Below are 22,960 nucleotides of genomic sequence, written 5' to 3'. Positions count from 1 at the left end.
TTCCACTACACCTTTCATTAGGTTTTTCATAAGTTTATTTTTCAGCTCAGGTTGTTTTTAGTCAGCTCTCAATGTTTTCTCTGTATGTTAATCTAGTTTGCTGATTCAGTGATGATTGATTTGTGATTTGTTAGGATACAGCCGCTTCACCTGGCATCCATCCCGCTGTCTATTGCACTCATCTCTCTGGTTCGGTGGGGTGTATTCTGGGAACTACCCAAGCATCAGTGGGACAGCTGCAAGCATGTGTGGTGGGCAAACGTGCTGCTGATAACAAACTTTGTATCCGTGTCAGACTCCGTGAGTTTATCTTATTATATTATTTTATACTACGTATTTTTCGGACTATAAGACGCTCCGGACTATAAGACGCTCCTAAGTTTAGAGGTCAAAAACCAAAGAAAAAAAATATATACTGAACCTGGTGCATCCATGGTCCGGGGTGTCTTGTAGATGTTCTCCCCCAATTATTATATCCTCCTTCTGTCACCCTTGTGTCCTCCTGTCCCCTTTGTTGTCCTCCTCTTGTCCAACAGTCAGGTGCATCTCACCCCTGGTAATTAGGTGCATGTATCCCCCCTGTGTAAGGTAGTTAGCCTTGCATCTGCCCCATGTATGGTAATTAGTTAATTAGTATTGCATCTGCCCCGCTGTATGTTAATTAGTATATCTCGCCCTTATATGGTAATTAGCCTTGTGTAGTCCCTTGTGTATTGTAAGTAGCCTTGCCTTGCATCTCTGTATCTCCCAGTGTTTTGTAAATATGCGTTTAATGACCCCCCGCCATGTTCAGTAATTAGCATTTAATCAACTCCCCCCTCCCACCCGTGTACAGTAATTAGCATACAATCGCCCGCCCGTGTACATTAATTAGCATATAATCACCTGCCCTTTCCCCGCCGAGTAAAGTAATCAGCATTCAATAAACTGGCCCGTGCAAAGTAATTAGCTGCAGGCATCACTCACCTGACCTGACACTGGAAGCCCGCGATGAAAAGCTGCTCCTCTCGCTCGTTCCTTCCCCCTTGTGATGGTCGCGTATGTAATGAAGGAACGCCCGCCGATACTAAACGCCGCCTCGCCGCAATGTCGGGGACTCCCTATTATGGCTATCATTCATAAAACATTTCCGCATGCGGAAATGCTTAATACCGGTGACTTTACCGAACACTCTGCCCCCATTCATCCCCATTCATAAAGGCTCTTTCCGCATGAAAAGCTGACAGAGCGATACATTTCCGCCTTGTGCGGAGTTTTTCTAGATTTATCTAGAAAAAGTTACAAACACGTCCATTCATAAAGATTAGAGCAAGCGGTATGCAGAAGGAAAATACCGCTTGCTCGACAGTAGCGATAGGCGGGCGGATTACGTGTAAATGAATGGGACGGACCTCCCAAGCAGCATCAGACAGAGGAGCGCAGGGAGGGAATCGGGCAGCTTTTATCTTTCCGCATGTCTTCCGCCACGCTACCGCCAGCTTCCTCCAGAAAACCTCCGCACTTCTACCGCAACAGGCAACTTCTTTATGAATGACCACCCAGAAGTCTTAAGTACCGGTTGCGGAGAAGAACGGTGTTTTCCCGCACTACTGACTGCACCTTTATGAATGATAGCCAATGTCCCCAGTGTCCTCCTGCACTGCCCCTAGTTACCGGCAGCAGCCGCGTGTTTATCTTTCATTAGTCTATAATTAGCGGCGCCCCCCCGCCCGTGTACATTAATTAGCATATAATCGCCTGCCTCCCCCGCCGAGTAAAGTAATCAGCACTCAATAATCTGGCTCGTGCAAAGTAATTAGCTGCAGGCATCACTCCCCTGACCTGACACTGGAAGCCCGCGATGAAAAGCTGCTCCTCTCGCTTGTTCTTTCCCCCTTGTGCCGGCACTTCCTGGTCGCGTCATTACATACACGACCATCACAAGGGGGAAGGAACGAGCGAGAGGAGCAGCTTTTCATCGCGGGCTTCCAGTGTCAGGTCAGGTGAGTGATGCCTGCAGCTAATTACTTTGCACGGGCCAGGTTATTGAGTGCTGATTACTTTACTCGGCGGGGGAGGCAGGCGATTATTTGCTAATTAATGTACACGGGCGGGGGGGGCGCCGCTAATTATAGACTAATGAAAGATAAACACGCGGCTGCTGCCGGTAACTAGGGGCAGTGCAGGAGGACACTGGGGACATTACAGGGAGTCCCCGACATCGTGGCGAGGCGGCATTTAGTATCGGCGGGCGTTCGTATGTCGAGGACTCCCTGTATTCGGACTATAAGACGCAGTGACTTTTCCCCCCCACTTTTGGAGGAGAAAAAGTGCGTCTTATAGTCCGAAAAATACGGTATTTTCTATTTGGTACTTATCCGTTAGCCGGGCGCATCCGGCAGGTGGCGCTGTTGATCTTAATTCCAATCATAATTACTTCACGTCAACCTGTGATTGTAAACGCCGGATGCGCCCGGCTTAAACAGATCAAGCCGCCGGCTTGCTTCGTGTCTCGCTCTTCTCCCCCTCTTGCCCTCTCTCCTATAGAACACTAGGGAGGGGACATGCGTGTCCCCCCAGAGTCGTTCGTCGCAATGCCGCGACGAACGACTCTGGGGGGACACGCATGTCCCCTCCCCAAGGCTCATACGAGAGAGGGCAAGAGGGGGAGGAGAGCGAGACACTCATGAAGCAAGCCGGCGGCTTGATCTGTTTAAGCCGGGCGCATCCGGCGTTTACATTCACAGGTTGACGTGAAGTAATTATGATTGGAATTAAGATCAACAGCGCCACCTGCCGAATGCGCCCGGCTAACGGATAAGTACCTTCTATTTTATACTGTAATATATATATATATATATATATATATATATATATATATATATATATATATATATATATATATATACACATGAACATAGTACAGTATATACTAGTCTACGCTTACCTCTCCACCCTCCCCTGTATTAAAGTCCATGCTGTGTCCTCTTCCCATCTCTATGTTACAGAGTATGCTGTTCCTCCCCCCTCCCCCTGTATTACAGTACATGCTGTGTCCCCTCCCCTCTCTGCATTACAGTACATGCTGTGTCCCCTCCCCTCTCTGTAGTACATTACATGCTGTTGCCCCTCCCCTTACTATATTACAGAACATGCTGTTTCCCCTCCCCTCTCTGTATCACATTACATGCTTTGTCCCCTCCCCTCTCTGTAATACAGAATATGATGTGTCCCCTCCCCTCTCTATGTTCTCCTTTCCTTGTTTTGTCTTTTTCTTTTCTATTTTTCCCTTTTCCAACTCTCTTTTTTCTTCTTCTTTCTATTCCTTTCCTTTTTTTAACTTGATTTTTACTTTCTTTCCTTTTCCCTTCCTTTTACCTCGCTTTTCCCTTTCCGCTGCTTTCTCCCATCTTCTCCTCCCCCCCCCTTTTCTTTTTATTCCTTTTTTTCCCCCTTTGCCCATTTTCCTGCCTAATATTTACTTTTCTCCTCTTTCCCCATTTGCTTTGGTTTCCCTTGTTTCCCACCCTTTCCTTTAGCTTTCTCTCTTCTCCCACTTTCCCTTCCTTTTTGTTTTCCTTTCCTTTTTATGTTTCCTCCTCCTTTCTCCTTTTGTCCCCCCCCCCCTCCTTCTTTGCTTTCCCCCCTTCTTCTTCAGTTTCAATCATGCTTCAGTGCATTTGTTTGCATGGTTGTATCTATTAGACTGTTTTTTTTGTGCTGGGGCACGGATATTAACCCAATCCATAATATCTTGAAATGTGACAGCTTCACTGCTGACCTTATATGAATGTACAACTGGGGCTGATCAATACCACGGCACACCAGCCTGAACTATACATGGGAGAGTAATACAATTCCAAACTCATATTTTACACAGAGCAGAAACACTTCCTAGGAAATAATAATGACTGTTTGTCTGGGCCATTTGTTTCAGTGCACCGGCTGGGCCTGGTACCTCTCCAATGATTTCCACTTCCATCTCACAATCCCTCTCCTCATCTTCCTGTACGTCAAGTAAGTGTGTCCTCAGGCGTGTGTTATTCTCAGGGTTCCGGCTTGGGAGGTCCCCAGCCATACCAGATATTGATAACATAGATCATTCTCTGTGCAGAACTCTGTAGCGGGGTCAGCTTAGCTTTGGCACACCATTTTGTGATGAAGCCTCCCCCGTACATCTGTTGATCGTTGTGGATTTTTCTTTTTAACGAGCATCCAAGTGACTTAATTAAAAAACACTGAAAGCAGGCCTTTAATAATATTTAAAGGGCACCTGGGGTGAGAGGGATATGGAGGCTGACATGTTTATTTCCTTTTAAATAATGCACATTGCCTGGCTGTCTCGGTGAACCTCTGTCTCTAATACCTTAAGCCTTAAACCCCTGAACAAGCATGCAGATCAGATGCATGATTTAGACCCTACTGACCAGAAAGATCAGCAGGACTGCCAGGCAACTGGTATTGTTTAAAAGGATTTACATATGGAGGCTTCCATAGGTCTCACACCTCGGGTTCCTTTTAAAGATGAACTGTATTGAAAATAATATAATGAATAAAATTGCTTTTTTAATACAATGGGCTCGATTCACAAAGCAGTGATAACCCAGTTATCTTATCACGCCTAAAAGACTTTAGGCGTGTTTAACCATTGCACCATGCTGGTGAAAAGCCCCTTATCATGCCTAAACTTAGTTTAGGCATGATAAGTTTAGGCGTGATAAGTTTAGATAAGTTTAGATCGCAAAGTCCCGCGCGCAAAGCAGCGCCATTAAACTCTATGCGACGTGTCGCGCGCACCAGACTTTGCTAGCGCAAAACTTTTGTTCAGCTGTGCACTGCGGAGCTAACCCAGTTGGTGCTATAGTTATCACGCCTAAACGTATCACGCCTAAACGTATCACACCTAAACTTATCACGCCTAAACTTATCATGCCTAAACTTATCATGCCTAAACTGAGTGACTGTGATAAGGGGCTTTTCACCAGCGTGCTAACTGTGTGCACCGCTTTGTGAATCAAGCCCAATATGTAGTGTGAGATACTCAAACAAGTCTGTAGCGTGGCCGAGCGCCTCTGTGCCCTCTGTCACAAAGGCGCTCTCTGTCACAGAGGCACTCAGCCACCCTACAGACTTGTTTGAGTATCTCCGTTTATTGCCTGATGAAGCGGGACTCTGCCCGCGAAACGCGTTGCAAAGAGCAGTTTTTTATAATAAATGTTAATTTTTGAACTATAACAATGAATCCCTGTCTGTTTTACCTTGAGGGAGGTAAGTCCACTGCTTCCTCCTTTTTAAACTGATTTTAGAAGTTTTTACTCTATTTTGATGCCTCTGTTCAAATTACTTCAGCATCATCCAGTCCACCCCAGGTGGAGGGGTGTCACCCCGTTTTTCTCTATATCTACCGAGAGCGCCTTCTTAAACCTGAGTGGGGTCAGGTCATAATTCTCCCCACCTGCTGTTTCAGTGGTTGCCTTCGTGGTAACCCTCACTTGTGAGTATAATTACGCATATTATACAATATAATTCCGAATATCAGTAATACTACACTATATTGGGCTCTTGGTCTATACTTTTTCTTGCAAACATAAGGATAAGCATTTAAAGAGAACCCGAGGTTGGATTTAATTATGTTAGTGGGGCACAGAGGCTGGTTGTGCACACTAACACCAGCCTCTGTTGCCCCATGGTGTGCCTCCATGTCCCCCCTGCGCGCCGCTATACCCCCTGCAGTGCTAGCGACACACAGCGTGTCGCCAGCATAATGTTTACCTAAGCGCTGTCTGTCAGCGCCGCTCCCCCGCCTCCTCCGCATCGGCGCTACCCGCCCACGTCACTTCCCTCCTATCAGCGGGAGGGAAGGGACGCAGGCGGGTAGCGCCGATGCGGAGGAGGCGAGGGAGCGGCGCTGACAGACAGCGCATAGATAAACATTGTGCTGGCGACACGCTGCGTGTCGCCAGCACTGCGGGGGGTATAGCGGCGCGCAGGGGGGTCCTGGAGGCACACCATGGGGCAACGGAGGCTGGTGTTAGTGTGCACAACCAGCCTCTGTCCCCCACTAACATAATTAAATCCCACCTCGGGTTCTCTTTAAAACGGAGAAATGCATTTGCGTTAAAACGCATGCTTTTTTGCATTGTCAACTGTGGTCCCAAGTCAATAAAATAATAATCAATTTTGTGTTTTATTCTGCAGAGCTAAGCGAGTCATGATTGCTGCTGTGACGATGCTGTTTATTGCGTCAGCTCTTGCCACCACCTTACTCTCCTACTTCTTAAAGCTTTCTATCCGCTACCCAAGAGGTGAGAGGTAAGCATGGTAATTATAAACCATGTATGAACGGTTACTATATGAAACCTTCAATTTTATCTGCTGATGCGATATTCACTCTCTTTAGCGCTTGATCTCGGGTATTTTGAGATGTATGGAAAATTATTGCATTTTTGGTTTCTTAAAGAGTAACTGTCAGGCTTAAAATTCATAATCAATGCTCTATCAAAAACTGTTAAGTAAGTAAAAAAGATGCTAGCAAGGCAATTCTGAAGTTTAAAATCAATGTAACTTTTCTTTTTCAATAGATTATTAGTCCTCAGGCTCTTTTGTAGTACACTGGCCACAAAAGAGAAGTTGTAATGCATGCTAATTTAGCCTGATTGGATTGGCTGAAGCCACACACACAGTACACACACACACACACACACACACACACACACACACACACACACCCACACACACACACAGTATACACACACACACACACACACACACACACACACACACACACACACACACAGTACACACACACACAGTACACACACACACACACACACACACACACAGTACACACACACAGTACACACACACACACACACAGTACACACACACACACACACACACACACAGTACACACACACACACACACACACACACACACACACACACACACACACACACACACACACACACACACACACACACACACACACACACACACACACACAGTACACACACACACACACACACACACAGTACACACACAGACACACACACACACACAGTACACACATAGTACACACACACAGTACACACACACTGCATGCATATATATATATATATATATATATATATGTTAAAATGCAGATGACTGGATATCTGGGCTCATCTGTTCCGCACTGACAGACATCTTATTCCAATGACAGTCCTGAAGTGAGAGACCGACTGCATACTAAAAAGCGATTTCAGAGATCTCCAACTGACAGCTGGGCCGCCTGCACTGCTAGCCTGATGCTGTGCGTAACAAGATTATCTAAGTCTAAATGTTCACCACACCGGGGAACAGAACTGTATCTGACATCTGCCTTTGTCAGGCTCTGGCTAGAACGCTCCTGTAAGCTATATTCCTTGTCCCCGCATTGCTTGTCTTCTCTTGACAATCAGCATTCTTTCTCTTTGTGTTTATCTTAGATCATAGCTCATCTTAAGCTACATTCTCACCGCAGCGATGTAGGAAGATGGATCCAACAACATCCCTCCACGACGCGCACTCCCTGATCCATCTTCCTGCCGGAGGGTATGCGCGATGTCACAAGACGTTACATGATGAGCGCAAACGAGACTTCACTCGATTGCGGAACTTTGGGCGGAGTCGTCAGGATCTTAACCTGCCTGGCATTCTATTAAGATCGCCAGGCTGGCGACCGGACGTTTTTTTTTCAATTAAAAAAAAACTATTTCATGCAGCCAACTGAAAGTTGGCTGCATAAAAGCCCACTAGAGGGCGCTCCTAATCCGCACTTCTGATCGCCTCCGGCGATCAGAAGTAACAAGAAGAGCCACGATGAGCGGCCCTTCTTGTTTTGGCCATGGCGACGAGCGGAGTGACGTCATGGACGTCAGCCGACGTCCTGACGTCAGCCGCCTCCGATCCAGCCCTTAGCGCTGGCCGGAACTGTTTGGTCCGGCTGTGCTGGGCTTGGGCGGCTGGGGGGACCCTCTTTCGCCGATGCACGCGGCGTATCGCCGCGCCGCGGCAGTGATCAGGTAGCACGCGCGGCTGGCAAAGTGCCGGCTGCGTGTGCTCCTTTTTATTTCGTTTAAATCGGCCCAGCAGGGCGGCACCCTCCGGCGTCTCTGGACGAGCTCAGCTCGTCCAGAACGCTCAGCAGGTTAAGGGAGTACTGTAGGGGGGTAGGGGGAAAAAAGAGTTGAACTTACCCGGGGCTTTTACTGGTTCCCCGCAGACGACCTGTGCCCACACAGCCACTCACCAATGCTCCGGCCCCGCCTCCGGTTCACTTATGGAATTTCCGATTTTAAAGTCAGAAAACCACTGCGACTGCTCGGCCGCGCCCTCCCACCCGCTGACGTCACCAGGAGTGTATTGCGCAGACCCAGAACAGTTTGAGCCTGTACAGTATGCTCCTGGTGATGTCATCTGGAGCGAGGAGACGGCCACCCAGGTGCAGTGGTTTTCCGACTTTAAGTCGGAAATTCCAGAAGTGAACTGAGATGGGAACCGGAGCATCGGCGAGTGGCAGCGCGGGCACTGGATGTATGCGGGGGACCATTAGAAGCCCCGGGTAAGTTCACCTCTTTTTCCCCCTACCGTAATCCTTTAACCACTTGAGGACCGCAGCGTTAAACCCCCCTAAAGACCAGGCCATTTTTTTTCAATTGGGCCACTGCAGCTTTAAGTTGGCATATTATAATGACAACCCAGGGAAATGAAGGTGAATGAGGGAGAGGAGAGGAGTGGAGAGATACTGAGAATAGCCTGAGATGGAGCAGAGAGCTTAGATAGTATTGCAATCCCACATCACACAGAGGCTACTTGCCTGTAATGTGACTCCTGCCCCTGCCAGTCTCTCACACAAGCTGCAGGCAACCCTCCTGGAGTCTAGGGACAGTCGAAAACTTTTCAACCTGTGTAATACCTTATCAAGCTGTCCGCACGCAGTCTTTACAATGGTGAGAAAGCAGACAGAGTGTTTTTCTATGGACTCTGCATAAGGCAAGCCTCTTCAGCCAGCCTAGTGCTTCACATTGCCTTATACAAGAAAAACCTCAATGCACCAGGCACTTGTACCAGCAGCCTAGAGGAAAATCTCCCCGCTTTGCACCCGGCCAGTCCGTTCTGGAATGCCTTGTATCTGCTTCCCAGAAAGACACCACCCTCCTCTTCTGATGTGTTTTCTTTTCACAGTCATTATGTATGTATGTATGTACAAATGCCATGCCATGTGCTCCAAAAACAATTTCGGGTATGTCTCTGGCATACTTGGCTAATAAAGCTGATTCTGATTCTGATAAGGAGGGGCGGGACAGGAATGAACAGACACACTCTACATCCAAGATAACAACTAAGTAGGGAATGTCATACAAAGTGTTGTAGACAAAAGTTTTGTAGATTCCTTATGAGAGGCTGTGAGAGGCTGAGCAGCAGAGGCTTTCATTAGAACTTTGTATCTCCGCACCCTCAGTTTTCAGTCTCTATGAACAGGAAAAATAAACTCCCCCCCCCCCCCCTTCTGGAATACGCCTTCAGATAAATCTTTGCTCCAGGCAATTGGCTTATCAGCTGGTGCCTAGAGGCGACTCTGGAGGAGGCTTGATTTAGTTCTGCCAGTGCTTTTGCACTTCAAGTACTTAGAAGGGGAGTGAGTCCAAAAAAGTTGTGTCTATTAACCACTTTACCCCCATAGGTGCGGATATCTCCATCCCTTTTTCCATCCTTTCACCACTGCTGTTTTCTGGTCACACCCCTTTCAGCACTTCCCTTTCCTTAATAACTTATTTAATGTCCTAACTAGAGGCGATGTGCCTGGATATATATGTTTTTTTCTTGTTACCGACCCCTGTGGCTAGGGTTTTAATTCAGTGCACTCCCTCCTTCCCCTGTATGTGTTTTTTTGTCAGCATGCACACAGCTTATGCTGGTGTATGTGCATGGTGCACATGGATACATTACGTTAGCTTCCTTGTGCGATTGGTAAGATGCACTGTCCCAGGAGAGGACGTCAGGATGTGTGCTCCTAATCCATTGATAGGTTTGATGCAATGAATGTGTTTGCATGTCTGCACTATGCATGTTACAGGGCCAGAGTTAGGACACCTATGTTTACCTGGGTACTTCTGCGCAGTATAGGTGCCTAAGCATAAGAATGCATTCTGCTGTGAACTAAGACCCCGGCTTTTAACTTAGCTGTAGGGATAACAGTTGTGCCTGAATGAGTGAATCTGTGAATGCATTTGTTTGAACATTTGCATGCGAGAGTGCAAAGGGTTTATAGATTTTTCCTTTCACCCTCAGGGACGGAGATATCCGCACCTCCCGCACTCCCACCGCTGCCCGCGCTCCCGCTCGCTCGTGCACGCGCTCCCGCTCGCTCGTGCATGCGCTCCCGCTCGCTCGTGCATGCGCTCCCGCTCTCGTACACGCCGCTGCCCGCTCGCCCCAGAGATCAATGAACGGGAAAAAACGTTCCCCTTCGTTGATCTAAGCCCCCCGCAATGATCGGCTGCTTCTATGAGAAGCAACGATCATTGTGAAAAAAAAAAAAAAGTTTCCCAGCCTCATAAGACTTCCTGCAAGCGTACTTCCTACGCTTGCAGGTTGCATAAACAAAAACCCAAATAGTAAAACTACACCCTAAAGCATTTTTCATATACAAATACATTAGTTTTACACTAAAAATTAACTTATTAGCTCCCACACCCCCCAATTTATTTATTTTTTGTAATTAAAAAAAAAAAATTACAATAAAAAAAATACATAAATAGTTACCTTAGGGACTGAACTTTTTATATATTTATGTCAAGAGGGTATAACACTGTAACTTCATAAACTATGGGCTTGTAATTAGGGATGGACGCAAAACTGAAAAAATGCACCTTTATTTCCAAATAAAATATTGGCGCCAAACATTGTGATAAGGACACAATTTCAGAAAAATGGCCTTGTCTTTAGGGGGGTTTAACACTGTGGTCCCCAAGTGGTTAAAAAGTAGAGTGCTGAAAAATTATTTTAAACAGAAGATAAAAAAATTATCTCCTAGAAGAAAACTTAAGAGAAAAAGTGAACTGAATAAGGGCCTTACAGTGTACTAGAGACCTGGAAAAGTAACTATTTGATTCTTACCTGGGGCTTCCTACCGCCCCATAAACACATGCCCACGCCGTCCTCCCACGGTATGCCATTCAGCCGTAATCAGCCCCGGTAACTCGCTCAGTCTGGTCCAGTCTGGGTCTTCTGCGCATGCGTGGACCTCTCATGCATGTGCAGTAGACCCAGACTGGCGCAACTGAGCCTGTTGCAAGGGCTGATCACGGCTGAACGGCAGACCCCGGGAGGACGGCTAGGCACTCAGACGTGTTTATGGGCCGGGAGGAAGCCCCAGGTAAGTATCAAATATTTACTTTCCCAAGTCTCTGTTCTACTTTAAAGAACAATCGACACACATGCTAACCTAGAATAAAAAAACACATATATAAGTAGATAAATACTAGTTCTATTTACATAACAGATTTATTGTGCTATCCACGTAATGATTCCTGCGAATTTTATAAAGGAAAAGCAGAAAATCCTATTCTAGGCAGTGGACATCTTGCCAAGCTAATGCTGACATCATATCCTTCCTGACTCTTGTTTTCCCCCCTCCCTTCTCTTGCTCATTGTGTATTAATTAGCTGCCCTCCTCCCAGAGTCTTCAGACACTCCCACTGAGGTGTATACTAACAACTTCACTGTTTTTTTTTAATTTACACATCCAATCACTGAGTCAGCTCAGCCTTGCTTATAAACACAAGTAATCAGAGGGTGTTTTTGATAAGCAGCTAGATAGGGAAATAAATGGAAGAGGAGGAATATATTATAGATAAAAAAAACTCCCAACATTCAACTCTTTGGCACTGTTTGGCATTAGGGCCGGTGCTCCTAAAGTATGTGATAACTCCAAACCATAACAGCAGAAAACGTTTTGCAAGTTTTGAATGCAGGATTAGTATCTTTATCACTTAATACACTCAGAGCAGTTGCTGTTGAAATTTGATTTTTATGGTGACAATACCGCTTTAAAGTGTAATGCTAAAAGTTGAATGTCAGTTGACTATCGGGAGGGGTTGTTATTGCTATCTCTCTACACACCGGTCAGACTTTCATCTACAGTTGCTGTCACAGGTGTCACAAATAACGGGTGTTGGCAATATCAACAGAAATACGCAGAGCAATAAAGAAGAAAAATAAAGACAGGAGATCAGATCTATATAACTGAGAACAAACTGCAATAACAAGCTGACAGTAGATTTTACATTTCTGTATCACTCATATGTCTACAGATCAGATAGTCGAGGCATCAGCATTATAACCAGACAATAATTATTTGAGCATTTACACAAAAGGGGCAGCAGTGGCACGCTCAATGGCAGACTTTAGAGAAGGACTGTAGTCAAAAAAACATAATGAATAAAATTGCTAATTTTTTTACAACAACAACAACAACAAATAACATTTGTAAAGCACTTTTCTTCCGTAGGACTCAAAGCGCATAAGCATGGCTCAGACCAATTATTGGTTGATTGGTAAATCATGGTACAGAGGAAGAATTCTATAAGTCCGGAAATGCCAGGCTAAACAGGTTGCTTTTTTTAGTCTGGATTTAAATAACTCCAGGGATGGGCTTTCTTTACTGGGTATGGTAGGGAGTTCCAAAGAGTAGGGGCAGCATGACAGAAGGCTCTGTCTCCAAATGTTTTGAGGTGCACTCTGGGAGTGACCAAGTTTATTGAACTTGCTGAACTGAGGTTGTGAGAGGTGTGGTGCAGCTTCAGCAGGTCCTTCATGTATCCAGGGCCCAGATTGTGCAGGGATTTGAATGTCAGCAGTTCAATCTTGAAGAGTATTCTCCATTCTACTGGTAGCCAGTGCAGTGAGCGAAGGATCGGTGTAATGTGACAGTGGCGAGGCTGGTTTGTTAGCAATCTGGCAGCAGCATTCTGCACTAATTGCAGGCGACGCAGGTCCTTTTTGGGGAGGCCAGCATAAAGGGCATTGCAGTAATCCAGCTGTGATGTGATGAAGGCGTGGACTAGGGTTGGAAGATCCTCTGGGGGAATCAGATGTTTAATCTTTGCAATGTTCTTCAGATGAAAGTAGGAAGATTTGACTACGGACGAAATTTGGTTTCTGAAACTCAATTCCCCATCGATTAGTACGCCAAGGCTGCGCACAAGGTTGGAGCTGTTTGTGTCTGAATTCCCAATCCTGATTGGTGTTGCTTTAGAATAGAGCGGTTTTGATGGCAATTGCTGGCTTTGGACAAAGAGGACCTCAGTTTTGTCAGCATTCAGTTTCTACCAGTTATCATTCATCCACGCCTGTAGCTCAGGCTTTACAATATTATTTAGTCAGTGTTTGCCCATTGTAAAACCTTTCCTCTCCCCAATTTACATTCTGAAATTCCTCACATGTGGTGGCATTTTTAGTACTGGTGGTGATCTCTGCGGAATGTTTTTTTTTTTTTTTTTTACTGAGCGTTCCAAAACCTGTATCAACTTGTCTCAAAGAATTTTCTGAGTGGGGGGAGGGAATGGCGCATAATAAATAGCCTAGGCTAAGCCACAAAGGGAGGGTAGGGTTAGATACCAAATATACAGATATACAGTGGAACCTTGATTTGCGAGCATAATTCGTTCCAGAAACATACTTGTTTTTCAAAGCACTCTTATATCAAAGCAAATTTCCCCAAAAGAATTAATGGAAACCCAGGTGATTTATTTCACAATCAAAAAACAGTTATAGTAAAAAAGTATAAAATAAAAATGTAAACAGGGCTTTCACCATAACTAACGATCATTGCCATCTGTTGGCCCGCCCAACCTGTGTGTGTGTGTGTGTGTGTGTGTGTGTGTGTGTGTGTGTGCGCGCGCGCGCGTGTGTGTGTGTGTGTGTGTGTGTGTGTGTGTGCGCGCGTGTGTGTGTGTCTGTGTGTGTGTGTGTGTGTGTGTGTGTGTAGGTGTGTGTGTGTGTGTGTGTGTGTGTGTGTGTGTGTGTGTGTGTGTGTGTGTGTGTGTGTGTGTGTGTGTGTGTGCGTGCGTGCGTGCGCGTGCGTGCGTGTGTGTCTTTAACAAGGAACTTATCCAATGACTGATACTTTGGAGGATTTCATGGAAATGTGACTTTGCACAGTCTCTACACTCAGATTAAGTGCAATGAAGTACAATCCTGCAGCGCAAAAGGGAGAAGAACTATCACCTCATTTGTGATGACGTGACGCATTTATATATATTTTTATGCTTGTATATAAAGAAGTTGCTTGTATATCAAGTCAATATTTCACAAAAAAATGTTGCTTGTATATCAAAGCACTCTTAACTACTTCTGCCTTTTGGACGTATAGCATATGTCCAGACGGCTGCATGTGCGCTCCCGCGTGCTCCCGGGGCCGATCACACACGTGCACACGGTTCGTTACCCAGGGAATCAATGAATCGGGACATGGTGCCCGATCATTGATCCCTTTCCCCGTCAGAAAAAGCGACGGCTTCTCTCGGAAGCCTCCCTCACGACCCCGCTATGTCCCTCTAAGCGTACGTATGTTACGCTTAGAGTTACGTAATGTAAACAAACTCATGGCTGTCATCTTGTGGCCAAATAGTAAAACTTCATCTCCATTAAAAAAATAAAAAAAACACATATGTACATAAAAAAATTACAAATTACATCCCACCTGCCCAAAAATACCCATATAAAATGTTTAGTAAAAAAAAAAAAAAAAACTTTTACAATTAAAAAAAGTAAATATTTACCTAAGGGTCTAAACTTTTTGAAAAATGAATGTAAAGATGAAATATTTCTATTTTGTTTTTTATTATAAGCTTGTAAATAGTGATGGATGCAAAATGGGAAAAAATGCACTTTTATTTCCAAATAAAATATTGTCACCATACATTGTGATAGGGACATACCGGTAATTTAAATGGTGTAATACCCGGGACTATTAGGCAAATACAATATGTGGGTTTTAATTATGGAGGCATGTATTATTTTAAAACTATAATGGCCGAAAACTGAGAAATAATGTTTTTTTTCCGTTTTTTTTCTTATTCTTCCTGTTAAAATGCATTTACAGTAAAGTAGCTTTTAGCAAAATGTACCACCCAAAGAAAGCCTAATTGGTGGCGGAAAAAACAAGATATAGATCAGTTCATTGTGATAAGTAGTGATAAAGTTATTTCGGCGAATGAATGGGAGGTGAAAATTGCTTGGATGCATAAAGTGAAACACGACTGAGGGCTGAAGTGGTTAAACTAAGTTACTCTCAATCCAAGGATATACTGTATATACTGTAGCTATAGAAATTGTTACTGATGCTGAAACCTAGATATTTAATGTAAAGGTATCCCGAGTAATTTGCGGTATTCCACTATATGCCATTACAGTTCCTCTTTAATAAACTCAGAAAAGGGGGAGGGGTGAATTGGAGGCGGTATGTGTAGACCCCCTATGTGACAGTGTTCATGTCTGTTGGTTTGTCCAGGCAGGTAGTAGAGAAATCTCCCCAAGAGAGAGACAGCAGGAAACAGAGTGGGAAGGAGTTAGCATCCACAGGCAGCTAGTTTTCGTAGCTCCCAACAGTCCCTTTTTTGGAGGGACAGTGCCTCTTTGGGAACCACATTCCCCTGTCCCTCTTTCTTCCTTAACTGTCCCTCTTTCAGGACTCATGTACAGATCTGTATAAATATACTGTATTATTTTATCTACTGAAAAATGTGTAAACTTTATTCCCATCCTTTAAATTGATATATTTCTTATTTTCAAATGTTAATAATGAAGGAAAATGAACCAGGATAGAGAGGACCAGTGTGGTTTGAATTATAAAATTATTATTAATTATTGTTATTATTATTTTTCTTTTAAATTGTTATGGTATGCGTGACTAGAGGTGTGGCAGGGGTGTGGTTAGAGGTATGGCAAGGGTGTGGCTTAAGTGTTACTCTTTCTTATCTCAAAAAGTTGGGAGGTATTATGAGTTTTTACTGCTGGGGTAACAAAATTATAGAAGCTCTTTTTTGTGTGCTAACACTATAATAAAGACAGAACTGTAATAATAATACTGAGTAGGGTATTATGGGTAATATTTATATATATTATCCCCTTCAAGGATATAACTAAGGGTGACAGGTAATGTACAATTTTCATTGCCATCCTCACCACCCCCCCCCTCCTGCTTATGTGTTCAACTGTTCCCCTTCACACACCAGCAGCCCCCATATGTTGTGCAGGACTCCTAGCGGGATGATCGATGAGACATTTTTCAAAAAGTCCTTGTAGTTTTTGAGAAAATGCTTTTTTTAAAAAACATTCTAAGAAAAGATGGGCTTTAAACTCAGTAACATGGCACTTTATTATATATCAATTTCTGAGCTTTGTAAAATAAGCACATTACAATGTTCAAAGAAGGAGGCACAAAAGGGACAGGAGCAGGCACTAGGAGGTGGGTGGGGGGTATGGGGCAGAGGTGGTACAGAGAGACACCATGGAGGCAGAGGGGACACTGGGGAACAGGTGGGATAGAGGTGGCATAGTGTGTGTGTGGGGGGGGGGGGAGGTGGCATAGGGGGGACACTTAAGTAGAGGGGGACAATGTAAGCATGGGGGGGGGGCATAGAGGAGATAAAGGGAGCAGAGATGGCACAGGTTTCTGACAGAAGAACATATTCAGGTTAAGAACGAACCCACAGTCCCGATCTCATTCATTACCCGGGGACTGTAAATGTTATGCAGCTGGACCCAAAAAAATTACCAGGACATTATTCTAATTGGTCCAATTTCAAGCTGCGTATAGTTTACATTCAATTGTAATGCAAGAAATTATTTGCATCTCATTGATCATCCCTATTCCCTAGATCACCACTTTTAGAAAAACTGACATTTTTACATACGTTCTCAGCATTCTTTTACAAAATGATACAATAATCAGATCACCATGCTTCTTTGCTGACCGATGCTGACACTATTTACCGCTCTATAGATATGGTGATAAAATAATGGGGAATGATAAAGACGATGAACCAAAAATGCGGCCATCTTTCTACAGATTGTCGTTCTTCATTAGTAGGTCCCTAACTTGCCATAGTACAAATCTAATCAATTAGTTTTGAATCTTTCTCTGTTCTCTGTTCACATCTGGTCAGCAGGGGCGGTTCTTCCATGAAGCAATGTGAATCACATGCTTCAGGGCAGCAACAATTAGTGGCGGCTGCCCTCCCCAAATGTCCCTCTCCTCGCACTCCTCCTTCCTAAATGCAGATATTCACTCACCTGCTCTCAGCATCCCAGCGATGGGATCTCCATCTGCCCATCCAGCATCCTGTATCCATGGCTACAGAGGTGCCTCATGTGACCTGTTACGTGCTGCCGGGTCACATGAGGCGCCGCTGTAGTCAGAGAGGAAGCAGGACCTCACGTGTGGCTGGTGATACCATCACTAATCTGCTGAGAGCGGGTGAATGATGTGGCGCTGGTACAGCACATTCCTGGCATCCTGGGGATCACATGCTGCAGGCCAGCAGGGAGAAGCGGTCTTGGATGGAGCAGAGGGAGGTAAGCATAGTGCCAGTACCTGCAATGCACAGCCCGATGTGTCTCTCCTCTCTGGTCTGGCTTTGCACACACAGGTCAAGGGCTAAAGGTGGGTGGGGCTGTCCTCATAATAAATTGCTCCAGGCAGCAAAAAGTCTAGAACAGGCCCTGCTGGTCAGTTTTATCTCATAATAACACGCTTTTCTCTTTCTTAATGTAACTTTCAAAACCTTTTTCCCCCCAGCCAGTCACGTATGAATTACTGGGTAGAATATTACACCAAGCCATACTGTCGATATGGCCCATTCTTGGTTGGTATTGTGATTGCCATTATGCTTGCCAAAAACCGCTACATTAAAAACAAGGTAAGTGCTAAATAATACAGATGCCAGGTCTGTTAAGGCAGAACTCCAACTAAACTGTTTTGGTAGACTTTTTTCCCCCCTTGTCTGGGTAGGCAAATATGTCTATTTGAAGATCATACAGGAATCACTCAGTTCTAGTAAAGGCTTTTCTTGTGCCGCACTATGGCATGACGGAAGCATAGCAATTTGACACACAGCACATAACACTGATCATGCACAATGACAAAATGCACAGAGCCGTTTTGTGGCCTTTTAGTAGTACATTTCAGCTTTGAAGGAGGAAGCATCAGAGTCATATGAAATGCTACCTGAATGCCAAGACTACTTTTAAGCATAGACATGGTCTAAGCATGAAACGAGATTTCTTGTTTTCAGTGCAGAGGCGGATCTAGAGGGGTACAGGTATGGCTCATGCCATGGGCGCAAAGGCTGCCCTCTCCTCCCTTGTGCTCCATAACCATATTGATGCCTCTCGTTACTTATACTTGGGGGGGCTAAATCTAGCAACCTATACTAGGGGGGGGGGGTGCTACTTATATGGGGGGAGGGACTTGTCTCATTACCTATGCTGGGAGGGCGAAGAACTAAACTGGCTTACTACCTAACTGGGAGGGCTACTTCTGACTACCTACATTAGGGGACGACCTCTGGCTTTCTGACTACTTATACAGGGTGGCTTACTCTGATGAGCTATGCTGGGGGCTACCTGTGATAAACTGTACTGGGAGGCTAATTCTCAATACATATACTGGGGGGGGGGGGGGCACCTCTGGCTACCTATACTGGAGGGACACCTCCAGTATGGATATGGGGTGCAATTGGATATGGGGAGCAAATGGATATGGGGCTCAATTTCAGTGTTTGCCATAGGCGTTATATTACCCAGATACACACCTGTTTCAGTGACAATGGAAACTGGAACAGGAAATACACAATTTTCCTAAATGGGGATGCAGACAGGAAGAACAATCTAAACAGCCTAGGCTAAGCGTTACTGGGAGGGTGGGGTTACATATCAATATACAGGAATATATAGATTTAGGAAGTGTTTCTGATGCTGAAACCAGGAAAATTACCAGAAGTGGGTATCCTGAATAATTTACTGCATTCTACCATATGTCACTACAGGGCCTCTTTAAAGTGGACCTGAACTCAGGACTTCCTCTCTGCTCTAAAAGATAAGCAACAGCATAATAACCTTTAAAGAAAAAACATTTCTTTGTTACACCTGATACATATCCTGCAATAAATCTGCAGTATGTCTACTTCCTGCTTTCATGGAAACAAACATAGGGTTAACATCCTGTGTCTACAAATTAGCTGCTCTGCCATGGCAGCCAGCTGACTCAGCTGAGAGATCACATTAATTACACTGGTGATTAGTCACAGATGAGGGGGAAATAGACAGGCTAAACTCTCTAAATACATACAGGGTGCATTTTTCTGCGTTTTCCTTCTGTCCTGTGCAACAGTTCAGGTCCACTTTAATAAGTACTAAATATTGAACAATGCTTACTGGACCTGGTTCTGAATATGGAATCCCTTTGTTACGCCAGTATTAGTGAGACTGATGGATGATTGGGAAGGAGTGTGCCGAATAATGAGTAGTTCTGTATTCTGTATGAGGAGTACAGTGGCAGGATATGTGAAGCCATCTGTTTCCCGCTGTCTGTATTCTGAAGGCTCTCTCATCTCTGTGCAGGCACAGGCGGTGGCAGGCTGGCTCTGCGCTTTGCTCATCATGTTCCTGGTAATTTGTCTTGCTTTTGTTTTGGACGATACGCCAGCTTCTTACTCCATCGCGTCTGCCATTTATCAAGGCGTTCACAGGACTGTGTGGGCCGCCGCCATCGCCCTGATCCTGGTTCTGTGTCATGAAGGATACGGAGGTAACAAGTGTTCCCATGTTTTACTATTATTATTTATATTATTATTACTTATTTATATAGCGCCAACATCTTCCGTAGCGCTGTACATAGTACAAATAAATAATGGGGAACAAATATACGTAAGAAATACAAGACACTGTACAGTCATGACATTGAATAGAATAAATACAAATACATACATAGTTGATGTGTAGTTGGTACATGTGCATATGTTAAAGTCACAGCAGTTTGAGAAAAACTAGGAGGAGGTGTCCCTGCCCTTGCGAGCTTACAATCTAGAGGGTAGTGGGGAGGAAACAACAGGGTAGGAAACACAGGGGTTTGTGGGTGAGCCAGTGTGCCTTCAGTGCTGCCTATAGCAAATTATAGGCTTGTCGGAACAGGTGTGTTTTCAGAGTACGTTTGAAGGTTTCCAGGCTTGTGGCATGACGAACCGGCTGAGGGAGAGAGTTCCAAAGGAAAGGGATAGCCCGTGAGAAGTCTTGGATGCGAGAGTGAGAGGAGGTGACTAGGCTGGAGGACAAAAGGGTCTCCTGTGAGGAACGGAGGGTCCGGGCGTGGAGGTATCTGGAGATTAAAGAGGAAATATCCTCCTTTATATAGCACCAACATCTTCCGTAGCGCTGTCCAATGTGCAATAACCAACAATAATGGGGAGCAGAGATGCATGAACAGTTCAACACACTATGCAATCACAACCAGGGACACAAGTACAAATACCGGATTTTTCGGCATATAAGAAACAGTAAAAAGTCCCTGTGGCCTACAGTATATGCAGGGAGTCCCCGACATACGACAGCCTGCCGATATGAACCACTGACTTGTGCAACGTCGGGACTCCCTGTATCATCCACCTATGTCCTTCTCTCCGGAACCCCCCCCCCTCCCCCCGGTCTCCTCCGCTCCCCACGTGCAAATGCAATTAGCAGCAGCCTGGCTCACCTCATCCTCAGTTCCAGCTGCGATCACAGACCTCTCATCTCCTCCACGGCTCCCTTAGTGCCGGCTCCTGCTGATGACACATTCATCAGCTGCCAATACTAGAGGAGCAGCGCCGCAGATAAGAGGTCTGCGATCACCCCGGGATGAGACATGTACTTGTATTTACACATAGGAGCGGAGCAAAGGAGGACACAGTGGAAGACACAGGGGGGCAGAAGTGAACACACAGGGGGCAAAGGAGGACACAGTGGAAGACACAGGGGGGCAGAAGTGAACACACAGGGGGCAAAGGAGGACACAGTGGAAGACACAGGGGGGCAGAAGTGAACACACAGGGGGCAAAGGAGGACACAGTGGAAGACACAGGGGGGCAGAAGTGAACACACAGGGGGCAAAGGAGGACACAGTGGAAGACACAGGGGGGCAGAAGTGAACACACAGGGGGCAAAGGAGGACACAGTGGGACACACAGGAGGACAAAGGTGGCAGAAGGGGACACAAAGAGGGCAAAGAAGTACACAGGGAGACAAAAGGAAACACACGCGGAGCAAAGGAGGACACAGGGGGACAGAAAGGGACACATAGTGGACAGAAGAGGACACAGGAGGACACATGGGGATACAGGAGGACAATAATTGGGTGAGAACACGTACAGGACACTCCTGGAACATGGATGTATCAGGTTTAGTATATATTTTTTCCCTCTAAACCTAAGTGCATCTTGAAATTCCGGAGCGTCCTATATGCCTAAAAATACGCTACATGCAATTGATATATAGTTTTAAAACATCACCAATACTGGTGGAAGGAGCTAAGGTTCTGGGAGGGATTATATGTGGAATGGGGAGATTAATGAAGAAATGTATGGAGAGGATAGCTTATGTAGAGCTTTGTATGATAGTGTGAGGAGTCTGAATTGGATCCTTTGGGTGATTGACAGAGAGGGGCACTATAAGAGGAGCAGGAGGAGAGGTGGATGAAAAATGAGCAGTAGGAACTGGAGAGGTTCCAGTCTATTTTTTGGTAGGCCGCAGAGTAGTGTGCTACAGTAATCAAGACGGGAAATAATGAGAGCATGTACAAGCATTCAGCATGTTTCTTATTGAAGAACTGCAGCATTAGAGTATTGCACCGTTAGTCATCACTTAAAGCAGTACGTTTTGAATCGGTTTGATGCCATTTTTGGCCAACTTTAAAAGATTCAATACGTTTTGAACCAGGATGATTAAAAACTTTTACTTTCTGCTTGAACTTGATGGCCATATGTCTTTTTTCAACCCAAATAACGATGTAACTATATGCAACATACATGGTACAATGCTCCACTGCTACTATATTTAAAGATTCAAAGAGGAAGCTTTCAACCCAGTTTATTTATAGGTCTTTTTTGAACTCTGTTTCCTGATATATCAGACCTACCGGCGGTATATATCAGGAAACAAGGTTTGAAAAAGATCTCTCTCTCTCTCTATCTATCTATCTATCTATCTATCTATCTATCTATCTATCTATCTATCTATCTATCTATCTATCTATCTATCTATCTATCTATATATATATATATATATATATATATATATATATATATATATCGGGTCAAAAGCATATGCTTTGAAACTTTTAAAGTTAGCCAATAAATGGCATAATTCGGATTCAAATCTTTCTGCTTTTATTGAATACCACTAGTGCAAACCAGGTTGTTAATTTGGCGCAACTATACTACCTATACTGGGGGCAATTATACTACCTATACCGGGGCAACTATACTAATTATACTGGAGGCAACTATACTACCTATACTGGGGCAACTATACTAGCTACCTATACCGGGGCAACTATACTACCTATACTGGGGGCAACTATACTAGCTACCTATACTGGGGCAACTTTACTAGCTACCTATACTGGGGGCAACTATACTAATTATACTGGAGGCAACTATACTACCTATACTGGGGCAACTATACTAGCTACCTATACCGGGCAACTATACTACCTATACTGGGGGCAACTATACTAGCTACCTATACTGGGGCAACTATTCTACCTACACTGGGGGCAACTATACTACCTACCTATACCGGGGCAACTATACTACCTATACTGGGGGCAACTATACTAGCTACCTATACCGGGGCAACTATACTACCTATACTGGGGGCAACTATACTAGCTACCTATACTGGGGCAACTTTACTAGCTAC

General features: G+C 44.8%; 1 protein-coding gene across 2 annotated transcripts in view; it reads left to right on the top strand.

Moving 5' to 3' along the window:
- Positions 1-22,960, top strand: part of LOC137560222 (O-acyltransferase like protein-like) — a 90,670-nt gene that overhangs the window by 53,030 nt on the left and 14,680 nt on the right. For both annotated transcript variants that reach the window (XM_068271856.1, XM_068271857.1), the window contains 5 exons: positions 135-300; positions 3,917-3,996; positions 6,178-6,291; positions 17,805-17,925; positions 19,628-19,814. In XM_068271856.1, the coding sequence (XP_068127957.1) occupies positions 135-300; positions 3,917-3,996; positions 6,178-6,291; positions 17,805-17,925; positions 19,628-19,814 (668 nt within the window). The remainder of the gene's footprint in view (positions 1-134; positions 301-3,916; positions 3,997-6,177; positions 6,292-17,804; positions 17,926-19,627; positions 19,815-22,960) is intronic.

The sequence above is a fragment of the Hyperolius riggenbachi genome, chromosome 1 (assembly GCF_040937935.1).
Source record: "Hyperolius riggenbachi isolate aHypRig1 chromosome 1, aHypRig1.pri, whole genome shotgun sequence".
In the NCBI taxonomy this organism is placed as follows: domain Eukaryota; kingdom Metazoa; phylum Chordata; class Amphibia; order Anura; family Hyperoliidae; genus Hyperolius; species Hyperolius riggenbachi.
This window is presented reverse-complemented; position numbering and strand designations above follow the sequence as displayed.